Source organism: Epinephelus fuscoguttatus, linkage group LG17, assembly GCF_011397635.1.
Source record: "Epinephelus fuscoguttatus linkage group LG17, E.fuscoguttatus.final_Chr_v1".
In the NCBI taxonomy this organism is placed as follows: domain Eukaryota; kingdom Metazoa; phylum Chordata; class Actinopteri; order Perciformes; family Serranidae; genus Epinephelus; species Epinephelus fuscoguttatus.
Genome location: NC_064768.1, coordinates 15,701,748 through 15,715,193, shown reverse-complemented (window position 1 = coordinate 15,715,193; position 13,446 = coordinate 15,701,748). Strand labels below are relative to the sequence as shown.

Below are 13,446 nucleotides of genomic sequence, written 5' to 3'. Positions count from 1 at the left end.
AATAAATTAAAACATTAACTAAATATCACAATTCCACTATTAATAGTGAAAATGTAGTATATTCTATAACTATAATCATAAAATAAGAATAGAAAATGAGAACACTGTGATAATAATGATGCAGAATGTCTCAGAGGATGTTAGTACAGAAAAGATGAAATCTAAAATAAACTTCACTACCCAGAAGTCATATAAAATATGCGCATGCGCAGTTTGAGTCGGTTTTCATGACGTTGATTTTGTTGTCTTAACCCAGTTACTGTAGCCTCAGCCTTGTCTCTGTCTGTGAGAACTATCAAATACCTGTTGCAGTTATGTAGCACACAGAAGGAGGACTTTACCCTGCTGTGACCAGCTAACGTTAGCTCATGCTACAGCCTGTCTGTTAAACTACTGCGGCGTTTGTCTACCAGCTAGCTAACGTTAGCTAGCCAGCTAGCCAGAGACGCTAGCAAACAGCCTGGTGTGCGATGTGCTGCTGTTGGTCTCTCTCTCGTCTGAGGCTGGCTATCTAACTCAGCTGCCGGGCGGCTAACCGAGCTAGCTAGCTGCGTTGTTTTTGTGTGTGTGTGGTGTGAATCGGAAAACACACCGCTGTCACCTCCTTATGCTGTTGTCGCTATCAGGTGTCCGGTTAAGATGTGGCAAAGTGTCGGGCTCACACTGCTGGTCATTGTGGCCACACTTGTCTGTGCGCTGCTCTTCATGCTGTTTGGTGAGTTCATAATAACCTTCATAAGTTACTTACATAACAAGCTAACTGTCTAAGCCTGTCTGTGACTGCTTCAACTGCTTTGTCATCGCATTGGGGAACCATTTAGTTAGTGTGCACACACACTGATAGCCAATGAGAGGCTGCAGATGGCTGATAATAGGCTCAAATTCATTATTTATCATTTGCACAACACGAAGTCTGAGGCTCTCTTTAACAATGCAAATTAAATATTGTCTAAAAAGGCTATCACGAAAGTAAAACCTACATGGGAATCTAAACATAAAATAAGGCAAGTTAAAATAAAGGGTACAATATAACATGAGTGAACTATAAAACTGAGTAATACAAATTAGCCAGTAGCTGCAAATGAATGTCAACAGGAATGCAGTGAATGATAAGTATACATATATAAACAGTTGTAAACCAGTAAGTTGTGTTTATATAAAGGGTGAAATGACCATTTAAGTGTCATATAGGAACAGAATAACAGTTATCCTGCTAAATGTCCAACCATTCCTTTAAACTTGCATATCAGGTCAGAGTGTATTGAATGTCTTTGACGGCAAGTTTCAATTTCAGGAAGGAGTTTCTATTTTTAACATGTGTAGAGCAGTCTGAAGTCAGAACATAATCATGACTGCTCTGTTTGTTTTCCATCTCCTCCTCTGACTGCACCTGATGAGCTTTTTACTGGCAGGAAATGCCTGAGCTTGATCAGGTGTAGGTGGAGCAGAGAAGGATGGAAAAGATCAATATGGCATGTTTGTGTCTGTCATGCATAATCATGCCTGGAACCAGTTACAGAAGTAATCAGCTGTTTCTGTAAGATGAATCCTCAGCCATCTTTTTAACAAAACAACTTTACTTTGAATGTATTTCCAGAATCCTTAAGGTCTCTTCTGATGTGGTGGAAGAAGTATTCAAGTGAGTTACTTAAGTAAAAGGAGCAATTCGCACTATAAAGTGCTAAATTCAAAACGGTTTGTAGTAAAAGTACACAAGTGCTATCAGCAAAATGTACTTTGAACATCAAAAGTAAAAGTACTCAGCCCCTGTCAGTGTTATATTAATATATTATTGCATCATTATTATTGATGTATTAGTTAAGTTTAGGACTAGATGTTACAATTCCTTGGTGACTATGAATGGGAGTAGTAGTGCTGTCTGGGGTTTTCCGAGTGGGAGTCCAAGGGTTGAGGTTAGATGGACAGAAAAGTAAGAAGGAGTATAGGGAAGGCAGAGCCAAGGAGAGTCGTCTATGCGGACTGAACTCTCCCCTGCCGGTCTGGGCTGTGCACTTTACCTCCCCCCATCCCTCATGTTGATGAGGGAAGAGAGGGAAGAAGAGAGAAGAAACTAACAGGAGAAGGTCTTACCTAACTTCAGTCGAGGCAGAGTTTAACTGGTATATTGTTGTTGCACATACTTGCGATTGTGAGTGACAGTAGAGCCATGCTGGGGGAGCGGGTGGGGGTTTAGGGAGGGCAGAAGCTTCCCTCATAAGGTGGGTACCCTCCTTCACTGGCGTTTTGATGATAGGCCCACAACACCTCCAGAGGGCTCATCAGCAGCACCTGGCGTCCTAGGTGTGCCCCCTCTGCTTTTACTCCCTCGAACCCTGCTGTTGGTAGGGGTATTTCGGGACCCAAGTGGTGTCTCTGCTTTTAATCCACAGCTACTGGTTTGCCTGTTCGGTTGCGTTAGAGAGGGTTTTGGATTTGCATTTCCATTACAACAGGGCTGCCTTCTTGAAGGTGTGTCTTAACCTGATGATGGCTTGTCTTGAGTGATGACTTTTAAAAGCAGAGTGCTGATCCACGGCTAAAGTCCCCTGTTGTATTTGCTGCATGTGTTTTTCCACAGCAGGGCAGGTGAAACGAGTTTACCTAAAGGCCTTTCTCTCTGGTCTCCTGCAGACAGAGGGGAGGACGAGAGTCTCGCAACACATGGCTTGTTTGGGGGGGGGTCGTTGGGGGTTGGCCGCGGTCGGCAAGATGTCATCGGTAACCACTTGAGCAACGGTACCTGCTTGAGGGTGGGCGGCCTGGTATGTGGACATACACTGGCAAAGGTCCATCTCCAGTGCGACTTGGCGTGGCATGGCGCGTCTAAACTGACCATGGAAACACAAATTGGCATGGCCAAGAGTGTCAGTGGAAAAAGGCTAATATTCTATCAGCTGATGCTGGGTTTGTGTTTAAAATATGAATCGGAGTAGTTGAATGAATCAAGTGAACAAAAAAGTACAATATTTGCCTCTGCATCGGAGTAGAAGTTTGAAGTATGTTGGTGTTTGAATATTTGAACCACGTGGAAAAATATGTTTTCATCCAGTTGGTCAGAAGATTGCTTTAGGATTCTTGAAATACTTTGAAAAAAGCAGTGTTGTTAAATGACTTTTTGGGGTTTTCAAAGATTGTTGGGCATTCATTTAGCAGGGAAACACATGTTTACCTTTGTAGCTAAAATGTAGTGTTACTATATGAGGAGCTCCTGTGGTTGTTAGAGCTCCTTTATTTTGCCTTTAAAAAGCTGTTTTCCCTTCTTTGCCCCTCAGGTTGGTATGTAGTCTGGCAGCTCTTCCTGTCCAAGTTCAAGTTCCTGCGTGAACTTGTCGGGGACGCCAGCACCCCACAGGCCGAAACACAGCCGTCCGAAACCAAGAGCGAACGTGCAGCGAACGCCCCAACTCGAAGTCGGCCCAGGACCGCACGCCAAAGAGTTGCCTCCTCAGAGAGCACGTCATAGATCCTCCTGACAGCCACTGTGCATCCTTCATGACCCCTCTCTCACCATGACGACTCGACAGCCCTCTACAAACGCCACGTGTGATAGTCTCCCACTGACCCTGTGCTCTACACTACACCAGGACCGTGTGGACACTCAGTAGTCAGCCCTCCTCCTCCTCACCAAGACACTTTAAACTGGCCAGGCAGATCTCCTGGTTTCAAAGGGAAAAGCCATTACTGTCCATTTCTGTGTGTCACCTGTCCGTATGTTTAATATGTACTGAGCAGTGAGTTTGGGGCTCCACTCACGGGCCTCCTGTCATCCTGCTGTAGTGATGGCCAGCTTTCATGAGTGGCCACGCTGCTTCCTGCCACCCACGAGGAGTACGAAGATGCTCCACACAAAGAGATGCGTTAATTCTCTTAATGTACACGTTTTAATCTTGTGTTTTTAAACAGAAGTCCTACTGTGATCAGAGTAGGCAGATTAAAAAGAAAGAGCTCGTCTGCATCATTTCAACAAGAACAACTGAAGATAAACTGAAACAGTGATTTGTACAACTGACAATTTTATTTTCTTTGACAAAGTGCAATGAAAGGAATGTTTGTGCTGTCATTTTGTTGTTTCTTGCACAGTATACTCTGTATATTATGGACGTAAGGTGGAAAGTGTCTCACACAGTAGGTAATGCTCAAAACCTCCAAGATGAAGATGACAAATAACTTCATTCCACTTGTGTTTTAAAAATGTGACTTTTTTCTTGCAACTTCTCCTTCCTTTTTTTTTTTTTTTAAATAGATTTATACTTGAAGAGTCAGGAGAAAGTTTCAAGGAACTGTTGGTGTTCAGAAACAGTTAAACACATTACTAGCTTATCTTTCGGAGCAATGTAACAAGGCTTCCTGCTGCCCTCTCCCGTTCCCTGTGCCTCCGTCTGCACCAGTGCCTGTCTAGATGGCATCCTCTTTGTCACATGGCCTCCTTTTTGTACAGCCAGCAGTAGCTTGGTCCCATCACAGGGTAAATCAAAGCTGACCTAATCAATATTTATGTAACATCCTCCCTCCAGATACAACTCGTGTAACTCTCGCACCTTTTTATCAGCAGTGATTTATTTTCTTCTTCAGTGGAGCAGTAGCTTCAAATAAATAAATAATGCCATAAATATAATGAGCTCTGACCTGTTTGTTTCTTTCGTGGCAAAGTTTTGGTGGAACAACGTCACTCTGGAGGAAATGTAATGGTTCAAAGTGGGGATGCACTGGTTGTGAAATTCGGGGTTAATACAGGTGTTTAAAATAACTGCTGATACCAGTGTTTTTTTGGTTTGTTTTTTCCCCCTTTTGTGCCAGAGAAACATAGAAATCGTCATTATCTCTCTGGGACTTACAGGCCGCATGATTTCATCCCGAGCCTCTTCCACAGAGAAGCACCTCTTCATCTTGCTCTTTGGTTGTCACAGGAATGAAATGGCCAGACAGCCAAGCTACAAACACTTTGTGACAGGACCTCAGCCAGGTGCATAAACTCTCTAAGCGTTGTTTTCTTTCTAAGAGTGCAGTAAGAGAAGAGGGCCCATGGTTTCATTTATCTGAAAGAGTGCATGTACGGCTGTGTACTAAAGTAACTTTATCAGACATTACACGTTCTACAATAAGGTCAAGCTAAGGTCAATCTGTCTATTTTAAAGACACATGAAACAGCAAACACACACACACGCACACACACACACTCACTCTTAAAATAGCCTACTAAACTCAGTAACACAAGCACAGAAATTAATAAAATAACAAACACTGTATCACACATTAAACACATTCAACATGGTTTAATAGAGACAATTTTGTATGTATAAGGAATAAACCAAAATTCAGTTTGCTTGTTTTACTCACTGCCACAAGAAACTCTCTCCTAAAGTAATGATCATCAAAAAATGTTCCTCTTTTGAGAGTTTTATTTGTACAGCACAAAATCATAAAATTGATCTCAAGACTAATCTACAGAGACCCAACAATTCAAATGAATTCCCACCAAGAGCAAGCACCTATTTTTCCATGCTGTGCGACGGTGGCGAGGAAAAACTTCCCTTTAATGGGAAGAAACCTCGAGCAGAACCACGACTCTGTGGTGGGTGGCCATCTGCCTCTGCCGGTTGGGTTGGAAGAAAGAGGGACAGACAGAGAGACAGGCACAGCAACATCAATATAACTAACAAGTGTGACAATGGGGCGCCTGGTGGATCAGTGGGTAGAGCAGGCACCCCATGTACAAGGGCACTGTCTTTGCTGCAGCCCTCTGCCATGATCCAGGTGCTCCCACGATCCGAAGAAACCTGCAAGGCGAGAAAGCACAAAGACTCGGGGGAAGAGGCAAAGTTAGTAACATGCATTAATGGGACATGAATCAGAGTGGGAGAGAGAGGAGCTCAGTTTTGATTTGAGATAACATTAAATAATTAAATAATACAAAATAAATCATCATTATTAATTTAATTTTTTTTTATTTTGTTATGTAATGCTAGTAATTATGAGTTCATTATATGTGCCTTGTGATAGACTGACAGACAAGTCCCATTCTGTCACAGACGGGCAGACAAGTCACTAGTCTGTCACAAGGCACATATAATCTGATATCTTTCACAGCTATGATCAATTTAGAGTCTCTAATTCACCTAATCTGCATATCTTTGGTAGTGCGGGAGGAAACCGGAGCATCCCGGGGAAAACCCTCACTGGCACAGGGAGGACATGCAAACTCCACACAGAAAGGCCCAAATGTTTTGGCAGGTCCTTACCCATAACCTTTTTTTTCTGTGAGGTGACAGGGCTAACCCCTGCACCACCATGCCAGTCCAAAATGTGACCTCCTCCAGTGTTTTCGTCACATCTGGTCCTACTGCATCATCCTCAAGATCTTCTGCAGGGGGCGTCTGTCCTTCACTGGGATGATCCTATCACAGAGGTCCGGAAATTCCTTCTGCTGGGCAAGTCCCTGGAGCATCTGCTTACCGTGGTGCCTGTACAGACATACATTCCCATTAAGCCATTTAGTGTATAAGCATGGTTATAAGATTATGACTAAGACTGAACAAACAAACAGCATTATTCACAGAACCCACAGACCATAAGATCAGGCAAGACTTGACAGACAACCCACCTGGCTTCTGGAGCAGCATCCATCGCCATCTTACTGACAGCAGTCAGGAAACTCTCTGCAAAGGCCTGTCCAGATGTTAAAATGCTGTCCTCTCCAATGATGTCGGCCAGCTGGTGGAGGTGCTGTGCTGTGCTCCCCCTCACTGCAGCACAACGGTGGCTGAAGAGGGACAAAATGTAGACAATGACCACCATGTTTCATTTGATTTATGCTTCCTACTAAATTCTGTTCAAAAACTCTCCTCTTACCTGAGCCCTGTGTTGACGAGAGCGCTTAAGACTCTTTTAGGGCTGCAGCCCTCTGCCAGCGCACCCAGAGCAAGGTTAACCTTCTGGTGGATGAAGGTGCTGGACTTCTGTGCCAGCTGGAGCAGCAGGGTGCGGCCTGTCGTCTCTGCCTCAAGGTCCATGGCCCTCCCCAGGTGAAGGTGGAGCGCTGCTACTGTGTCTATGGCAGCACAGGCAACAGCAGAGCGTGGGCTATTCATCTAGACAATAGATCAGAACATCAGTCAATACTTCTGCGTATACAGTACAGGTACATGCACAAGAAGGCAAATGAGAACTACATGCAACACAAGGACACAGAGACAAAGAGGAAAATGTCTTCATACCACTTCTGTGAGGAGCAGGCAGAGCTGACGCAGTTTGGTCAGCAGTATCTCTGGGTGGTGTTGTGCCAGAGCTCGAACAGATTTACATCCATCCAGTTTCTGCTCCTGTGTTTAGATGACAAAAAAGAAAGAACTTTGTTAATCATTGCTTTAGAAACAACAGACTCTTGAGTCCTTGCCGGGTATGCTTTTAAATGATCTCTACACTTCTGTAGTGTCGATGTCCTACCAATCATCCGAATTCAGCTGCTCGAAGCAGAGGGACAGGCTCTCTGTAGGTTTGGACAGAGGCTGGAGGTACTCCTGCTCTGAGACAGGCTTTGCAGGGCAGAGTTTTGTCCCACGACGTGGTCCTTTCTTTTTGGGTGGGGCAGATGTCCACGACAGAGTCCTCTTCTGTTGGGCTGGGACACTGTGGCTGGAGGTGCTGGAACCTTGGGTGCTTCAGCCACGGTCCTACGACAGAATCCTCTTCTGTTGGGCTGGGACACTGTTGCTGGAGGTGCTGGAACCTTGGGTGCCATAGCTGGGATCCTTCTGGGTGCTGCTGGTGGTTTAGGTTGATGGATAACCTGGAACTTCTGCAGCGACCTAGTGAGTTCCTCCATCGTAGTTTTAGCTGACTGGAGCTTGTATCCATCAGCTACCTCTTTGACTGCTCAGATTCAAAGCAAAGAAATCATGATCCAACTGTCACTTACTATTCCATTTGTTTGATGTAATCACATGTGCACCTATTTCCATTTAAGTTTCCATAAAAAAAAGAAGTCATCATTCAACAGTGTCAACATACCTGCTCCACCAACTCTAACAGACATCACCGGGAGACGAGACCTTCTCCTGGGTGCTGCTGTAGGTGGAGGAGTCGGGGTGAAATGTCCCAGATATGGAATGTCCCTCAGCTCAGTGGGAGTGTGTGTGTCCACAGAGCTGAGGGAAGAGTCTGGGCTGGGGCTTCTCTCCTTCACAATGAGGTCCTCTCTGTCCAATGTCTGGTCCACTGAAATGGGCCTGAGCCTCCTTGGAAAAGTGGATTCAGGCCTCCATTTGGGTGAAACTGGGGGATGAGGTGAAGGGAGGGTGGCCTGCTGGGTGGAGACTCCAAGTCTTTCCAGAGCAGCATGGGTGTGGGCTTTCTGTGAAGCACACAAGCTCTCTGCACTGCAAATAAGTGCAGCCCTCTTAGCCCTTTCAGCTCTCTCAGTGTCACGGATGCTGGAGCCACTCTCTCCATTGTGGCTCTCTGGTGACTGTGAAAACATGAAGACATATTTTTGTTTTTAAATGTATTCAGTCAAATACAAATACTGAATGAATCGGTTTATAATATAATCTACTCTTTTTTACTCCATAAACATATTGGCCCAGTCCCAACAGAGTTCTTCTTTAGGCTGACACTGAAGTTAGCATCAGGCTGTTTATTTGTTCCTTTTAGCTACAGTTATTCATCCACCAGTGTTAGCTAACTAAAGCTATTTCAACTGTTTGTTAGTTACACTTATCCAACTGTTTCAAGCGTTATCCATATTGCACTACTTACATCAGCGTCTTCATCACTGTTCTTCCTCCCACAGCACTGTTGCAGGAAGGTCCTCATTGTCTCAGAAAAACTCATCACTATCAGAAATGTACAACTGTACTCCCAATATGACAGATGTTTGTCTGACTGAGCTGGAGCTGGTCTCTCCTACTTACAAACTTTCATGGTTTGCATTGTGATGTCACAAAGCATGGAACACTGTGACGGAATCATGACACTCTGATGCAGTTTCATGTTCTATCAGTTCTTTTGGCATTTTTTAAATGGAATAATTTCACAGCATTGTTGTTAATAAAAAAACAAACAAATTTGACAACCTTTTTAGTCTTGGCACACATTTAATGATTTATCTATTCTCTATTTTCCCCCGAGCAACATTTCCAGTTTTCCTCATTCATTTATTGGTGTCCATTGTAGGCACTGGCCAGTCAGGCAGTTGACCTTATGGTTCAGCCATTCTGCCCAGCCTGCATATGAATCATGATTGAATGACAGGGTTACTTTTGTTACATATTGTCAACATGATAAATGGGACTGTTTATTATAGTTACATTTAGCTTTCTAATGCTATGTCAACTGTTTATCAGTTCATTTTAGCTAAGTTTTTCAGTCATTATTCACTGAAGGGGGTTGGGGGGATGTTTGACCCACCCACTCTGCATTACTGTAGGGTCAAGACAATAACATGCATAGAATTAAAAACCATTATTTTTGCAGGGTAGACAGTGTGCAGGAGTTTTTCCACTCTGTAGAATAAAACAGTTACTGGTAACAGCAAAGCTTTGGAAGACATGTTAATCACTGACATCAGACTTTGTGCACATCACTGCTGTCTTGTGGTTTTAACCTGCAGATATTATTTTGAAAGTTGAACACAAGGTGGCAGTATCACACTGATGGAAAACACACACCTCAGCAAACTGCAGTATCACAGCTTAAAGGTAAAACTCACAACAGCTGAGCAAGACAGTACATGTGTAGCACTGTGAATATTCAGTAACTGAGTATGAAACATATGAATAGAGCATCAGATCTTCTCATCTGATAAATTTGATCTGCAGATATGTTTTAAGTGAAAGGTAGTCTGAAATAAAACTGTATTTTTGATCTTTAATGACCACCAGGTGTGAAGTCAAAAAGTAGAAAACATTCTGATGAACAGAAATATTACATAAACTAACTAGAAAATGCATTTCCTGGAACATGTGGGTGAATGAATTCAAGACCATGGCTGAAAATTCAGAAACAGTATTAGTAGAAATTTACTCAAGCTCAATTTTTACTTTTTTGGGTTTTTTTGCATTATAAGAACAATAGATAGATAATAATGTGAATGGTATGCAACAAAGATCCCAAGGCTGGATTTGACCCTGTGATGTTGCATTGATGTGGCATGTGCTGTACCTTCTTGGCTACCAAGGTGCTCCCTTAACTGAAGTGAATTTTGGGATCATTTTTATCATGTGTTTGATTTAAACTGTACTTTAAATGACGCAACTCACCAGGCTGACGGTGTGCTTATCTGTGTGCTGCAAAGATGAAAGAAATAAAACTTGAAATAAAAATAGATTAAAATAAAGACTTTGATAACCAAGAAATTTTAGTAGGCCATACTCTTAAGCTTGCAGTAAAACAAATAAAATGAGTATGAAAATACAGAAAAACTGTACACACCTCCCTCTTTCACTCATTTGTTTCTCCCTCTCTCTTTTTTCTTTTACAGTAGACAGACGTTGATCATGATGTTTAGTAAGGATTGTGAGAGGCGTCAGGATTGGGAAATTACACCATTTAACATAACATTGTGCCTTAAAGCAATTTTATCATGGAAAGAGTGAAATGTTTGTCAAAACAGTTTGTAAAGTAGTATATGCTGTCCTCTGATTAATGTTAATGAACAAACATCACACTTTCAATGGTTTAAGATATTGTTTAGACTTTTCACATCAAGGTTAGACCTTGGCTAATACCCTCATTAGCTCATGCCTTCAAGCTCCAGTAGCCCTTGACTGGCAGTCACGTCATTATTGTCATTTCATTTGTGTGTTTTACCATCATTTCAGCCTCACTGAAATGCAGAGTTATACTTGACTGTTAAGGAACACTGGGTTAGAGTCACTTGTGTATCTTCAGGTTAAAAGACTAGCATGGCATCATTTGTTTCCCAATCAAATCTTTTACAAGGCTCATTTGACCAAGTCATGTGTTGTGGGCGCTCTGCAGACAGTACCTTGAGCTTGGACTCCACAGTCTGAACTGTGGGCATATACAGCATCTGACAGCTTTTCAGTGGGGTTTAGATTAGCCGAAGGCTAAGTGTACAAATGTGAAAAGCCTTTAAAATACCTACCAGCTGAAACCCCACTCTAATGATTCGTTTTTTCTAAACAATCTGTCCTGTCTTGTAGGTTAATTAGTTCAGATGCACATAACAACTGAACTAACTGCCGACGCTTTCCCCGTCATCTGTCATTTATCTGTTAGAAAACAGAAGGAGGGAAAGGGAAGGATAGATTGAAAAATAAGTAAATAAGATAAAACAGAAACTGTAATGAAATACAAAATTAACACATTGTTTGAATAATATAAGGTAGGTGTTGGTGTCCGACTGAGAGACAGTCATCCTGTCCGTGGGTCAGTATGTATGTTGCAGTATGTTGAATCTCTCTATTGTTGACACAGCCCAAACTGTCAATGGAGCACAGTGTCAGTGTGAAGATGTTTTGAGAAGGGCCTCCCCTGGGCCACCCTCCCTCTCTCACAGCCTCGGAGAGACTGAGGCAGCCTGGCAAGGTGCTGAAGCCAGGCTGCACACAGGGGATACCCCACCTCTGGATAACTGTAGGCCACTGCATTTGTAATTCAAAAGAATTTTTTGACATTTTCAACATGATTCACCATAAATATAGTTATCACAATATACTCTTTTGGATTTTATTATTACACGTTTCAGTAATTTACTCTACATCTATCACTCATTTTTGTTCTGCTCAATTGTGGTATGCTTTACTAAAAACAAACGGTTCTGCTATACTTTTGGCACACAAAGTTTAAAAAAATATTTTCTTAGTCTATGCACTAAAAGTATTTGTTCACTCATGAGTCCTTTGCATATTTCTTTATCTTTAAAACTCAGTCTGACATCTTTATGGACTGCTGGCGGACATGACAGTAAACAGGACTGTGATAACTCTGGTAGGTTTTCATCACACCAGAGTGGAGACAGTGCTGTGGCTGAGAGATGAAAATGAGGTCGAGCAGTGTGTTGTTATCTGTGGTGGCTGTTGTTATTAGTTGTGCATAATTCCTGGATTAAAAGTGCTCAAGTATTGGCTTACTTGCTTTGGAGAGGAGATTCTTGTTGAAATCACCACAGACAATGATGGGGTGACAATCCATGATCTCCAGTGAGTCCAAAAGGCTTCCCAGGTTTGACAGGAATGATCTCACACTGTAGTCTGGAGGCCTGTATGCAGCTGCAATCAGTGCTCTCACTGGGTGTTCAACCTTCAGAACCACAAACTCAAGGTCAGTTACATTATGGATGTACTGTTTTTCATACACTTGAATGTGGTTTTTCACATAAACAGCAACTCCACCACCACCTCTGTTGGCCATTTGTGGAACATTTGTGTATGACAGTTGTCTGTTGCGTTTCAACATATTGTAGCCCTCTAAATGGAGACTCTCTGCAACAAAGGAGCCTTGTAGGTGAGTTTCTGTGAGGCACAAAACATCTGCAAGACACAGTTCATGATGGCTCTTGATGTCATTGATATGAGATGGCAGTCCCTTCTGTGTTATGGTGAACAATGGTCAGAGTGCCATGTCTGCTCAGTGTTTGTTTGATTTGAAGGGGAGGCATTATGTCATCCAAGCTGACTCGTCTCATGGTCTCGCAGTGATTTCTGGGTTGGCATATATTTTACTCTAATCCAGATCCAGCATGTGCAGTCCACCGAGAGAGGTCACTCTGCTGATAGCAACATAAGCGACTACAGCTGATTTCCTTGTCATGCCTTGAACCTTATGTTTTGTACAAGCAAAGGCAAGTTTAACAGGAAACTGTCTGTGCACCACTCCTTTCTGTTTCAGATTCTCCTCTGCTCTCTCAATGTACACTAGATCATCAGGTCCTCCTGGTGCTCTGTTACGATACTTTCTTCCAGCTGTTTCATCATCCATCCTGAGCCCCAGCATAGTGACAAGTGCAACACCATTTTCTTCAGAGGTTAGCACCCTGACTAGTGTGGAGAAAGATCCATTCACCAATCCTTGAGACACGTCTATGTCATGTATATGGGTACAAAGTGTATTTATGCCCATTTTCTAGACTCCAGATGTGCATCTACAATACAATATGCTGAATACGTACCAAACATGGCAGGTCTACAAAGCGAGGGTACTGCTGAAAATCTCTGCTACTGTTGGTGACTTGCTTGTGATCCAGAACCTTCGGTTGGTGAAGGTTTTCTCCATGCCCATTTTGATAGATGCGAGGTTCTCAGGAGATGGTCTCAGCCTTTTGGTAGCCGTTATCCACAACTTGATGGACTCTTCTTCCCCTTCTGCAGTCACTTCCAGTGTTATACCAACTGCAGAAGGATCACTGGACCTCCCGCGCTTGCAATAGCGTCGCTGATCATCATGAAGGGCTCTCCGTAGGTTCCTCAGTTTCAGCTCAATGAATCC

The 13,446-nt window shown here is 42.9% G+C and overlaps 2 protein-coding genes across 2 annotated transcripts in view; one reads left to right on the top strand and one right to left on the bottom strand.

Annotated features, from left to right (window-relative positions):
* Positions 1-217: 217 nt before the first annotated feature.
* Positions 218-4,615, top strand: smim13 (small integral membrane protein 13). Its single transcript, XM_049601879.1, has 2 exons — positions 218-715; positions 3,273-4,615. The coding sequence occupies exons 1-2, from the start codon at positions 640-642 to the stop codon at positions 3,461-3,463; spliced, it is 267 nt and encodes an 88-aa protein (XP_049457836.1). The 5' UTR covers positions 218-639; the 3' UTR covers positions 3,464-4,615.
* A 1,060-nt stretch (positions 4,616-5,675) lies between these two features.
* LOC125904472 (TOG array regulator of axonemal microtubules protein 1-like) overlaps positions 5,676-13,446 on the bottom strand; it is a 97,585-nt gene continuing 89,814 nt past the window's right edge. The window contains exons 4-6 of the mRNA XM_049601877.1: positions 6,850-7,088; positions 6,602-6,760; positions 5,676-6,461 (exon numbers count right to left, since the gene is read on the bottom strand). Of these exons, the coding sequence (XP_049457834.1) occupies positions 6,338-6,461; positions 6,602-6,760; positions 6,850-7,088 (522 nt within the window). The 3' untranslated portion in view covers positions 5,676-6,337. The remainder of the gene's footprint in view (positions 6,462-6,601; positions 6,761-6,849; positions 7,089-13,446) is intronic.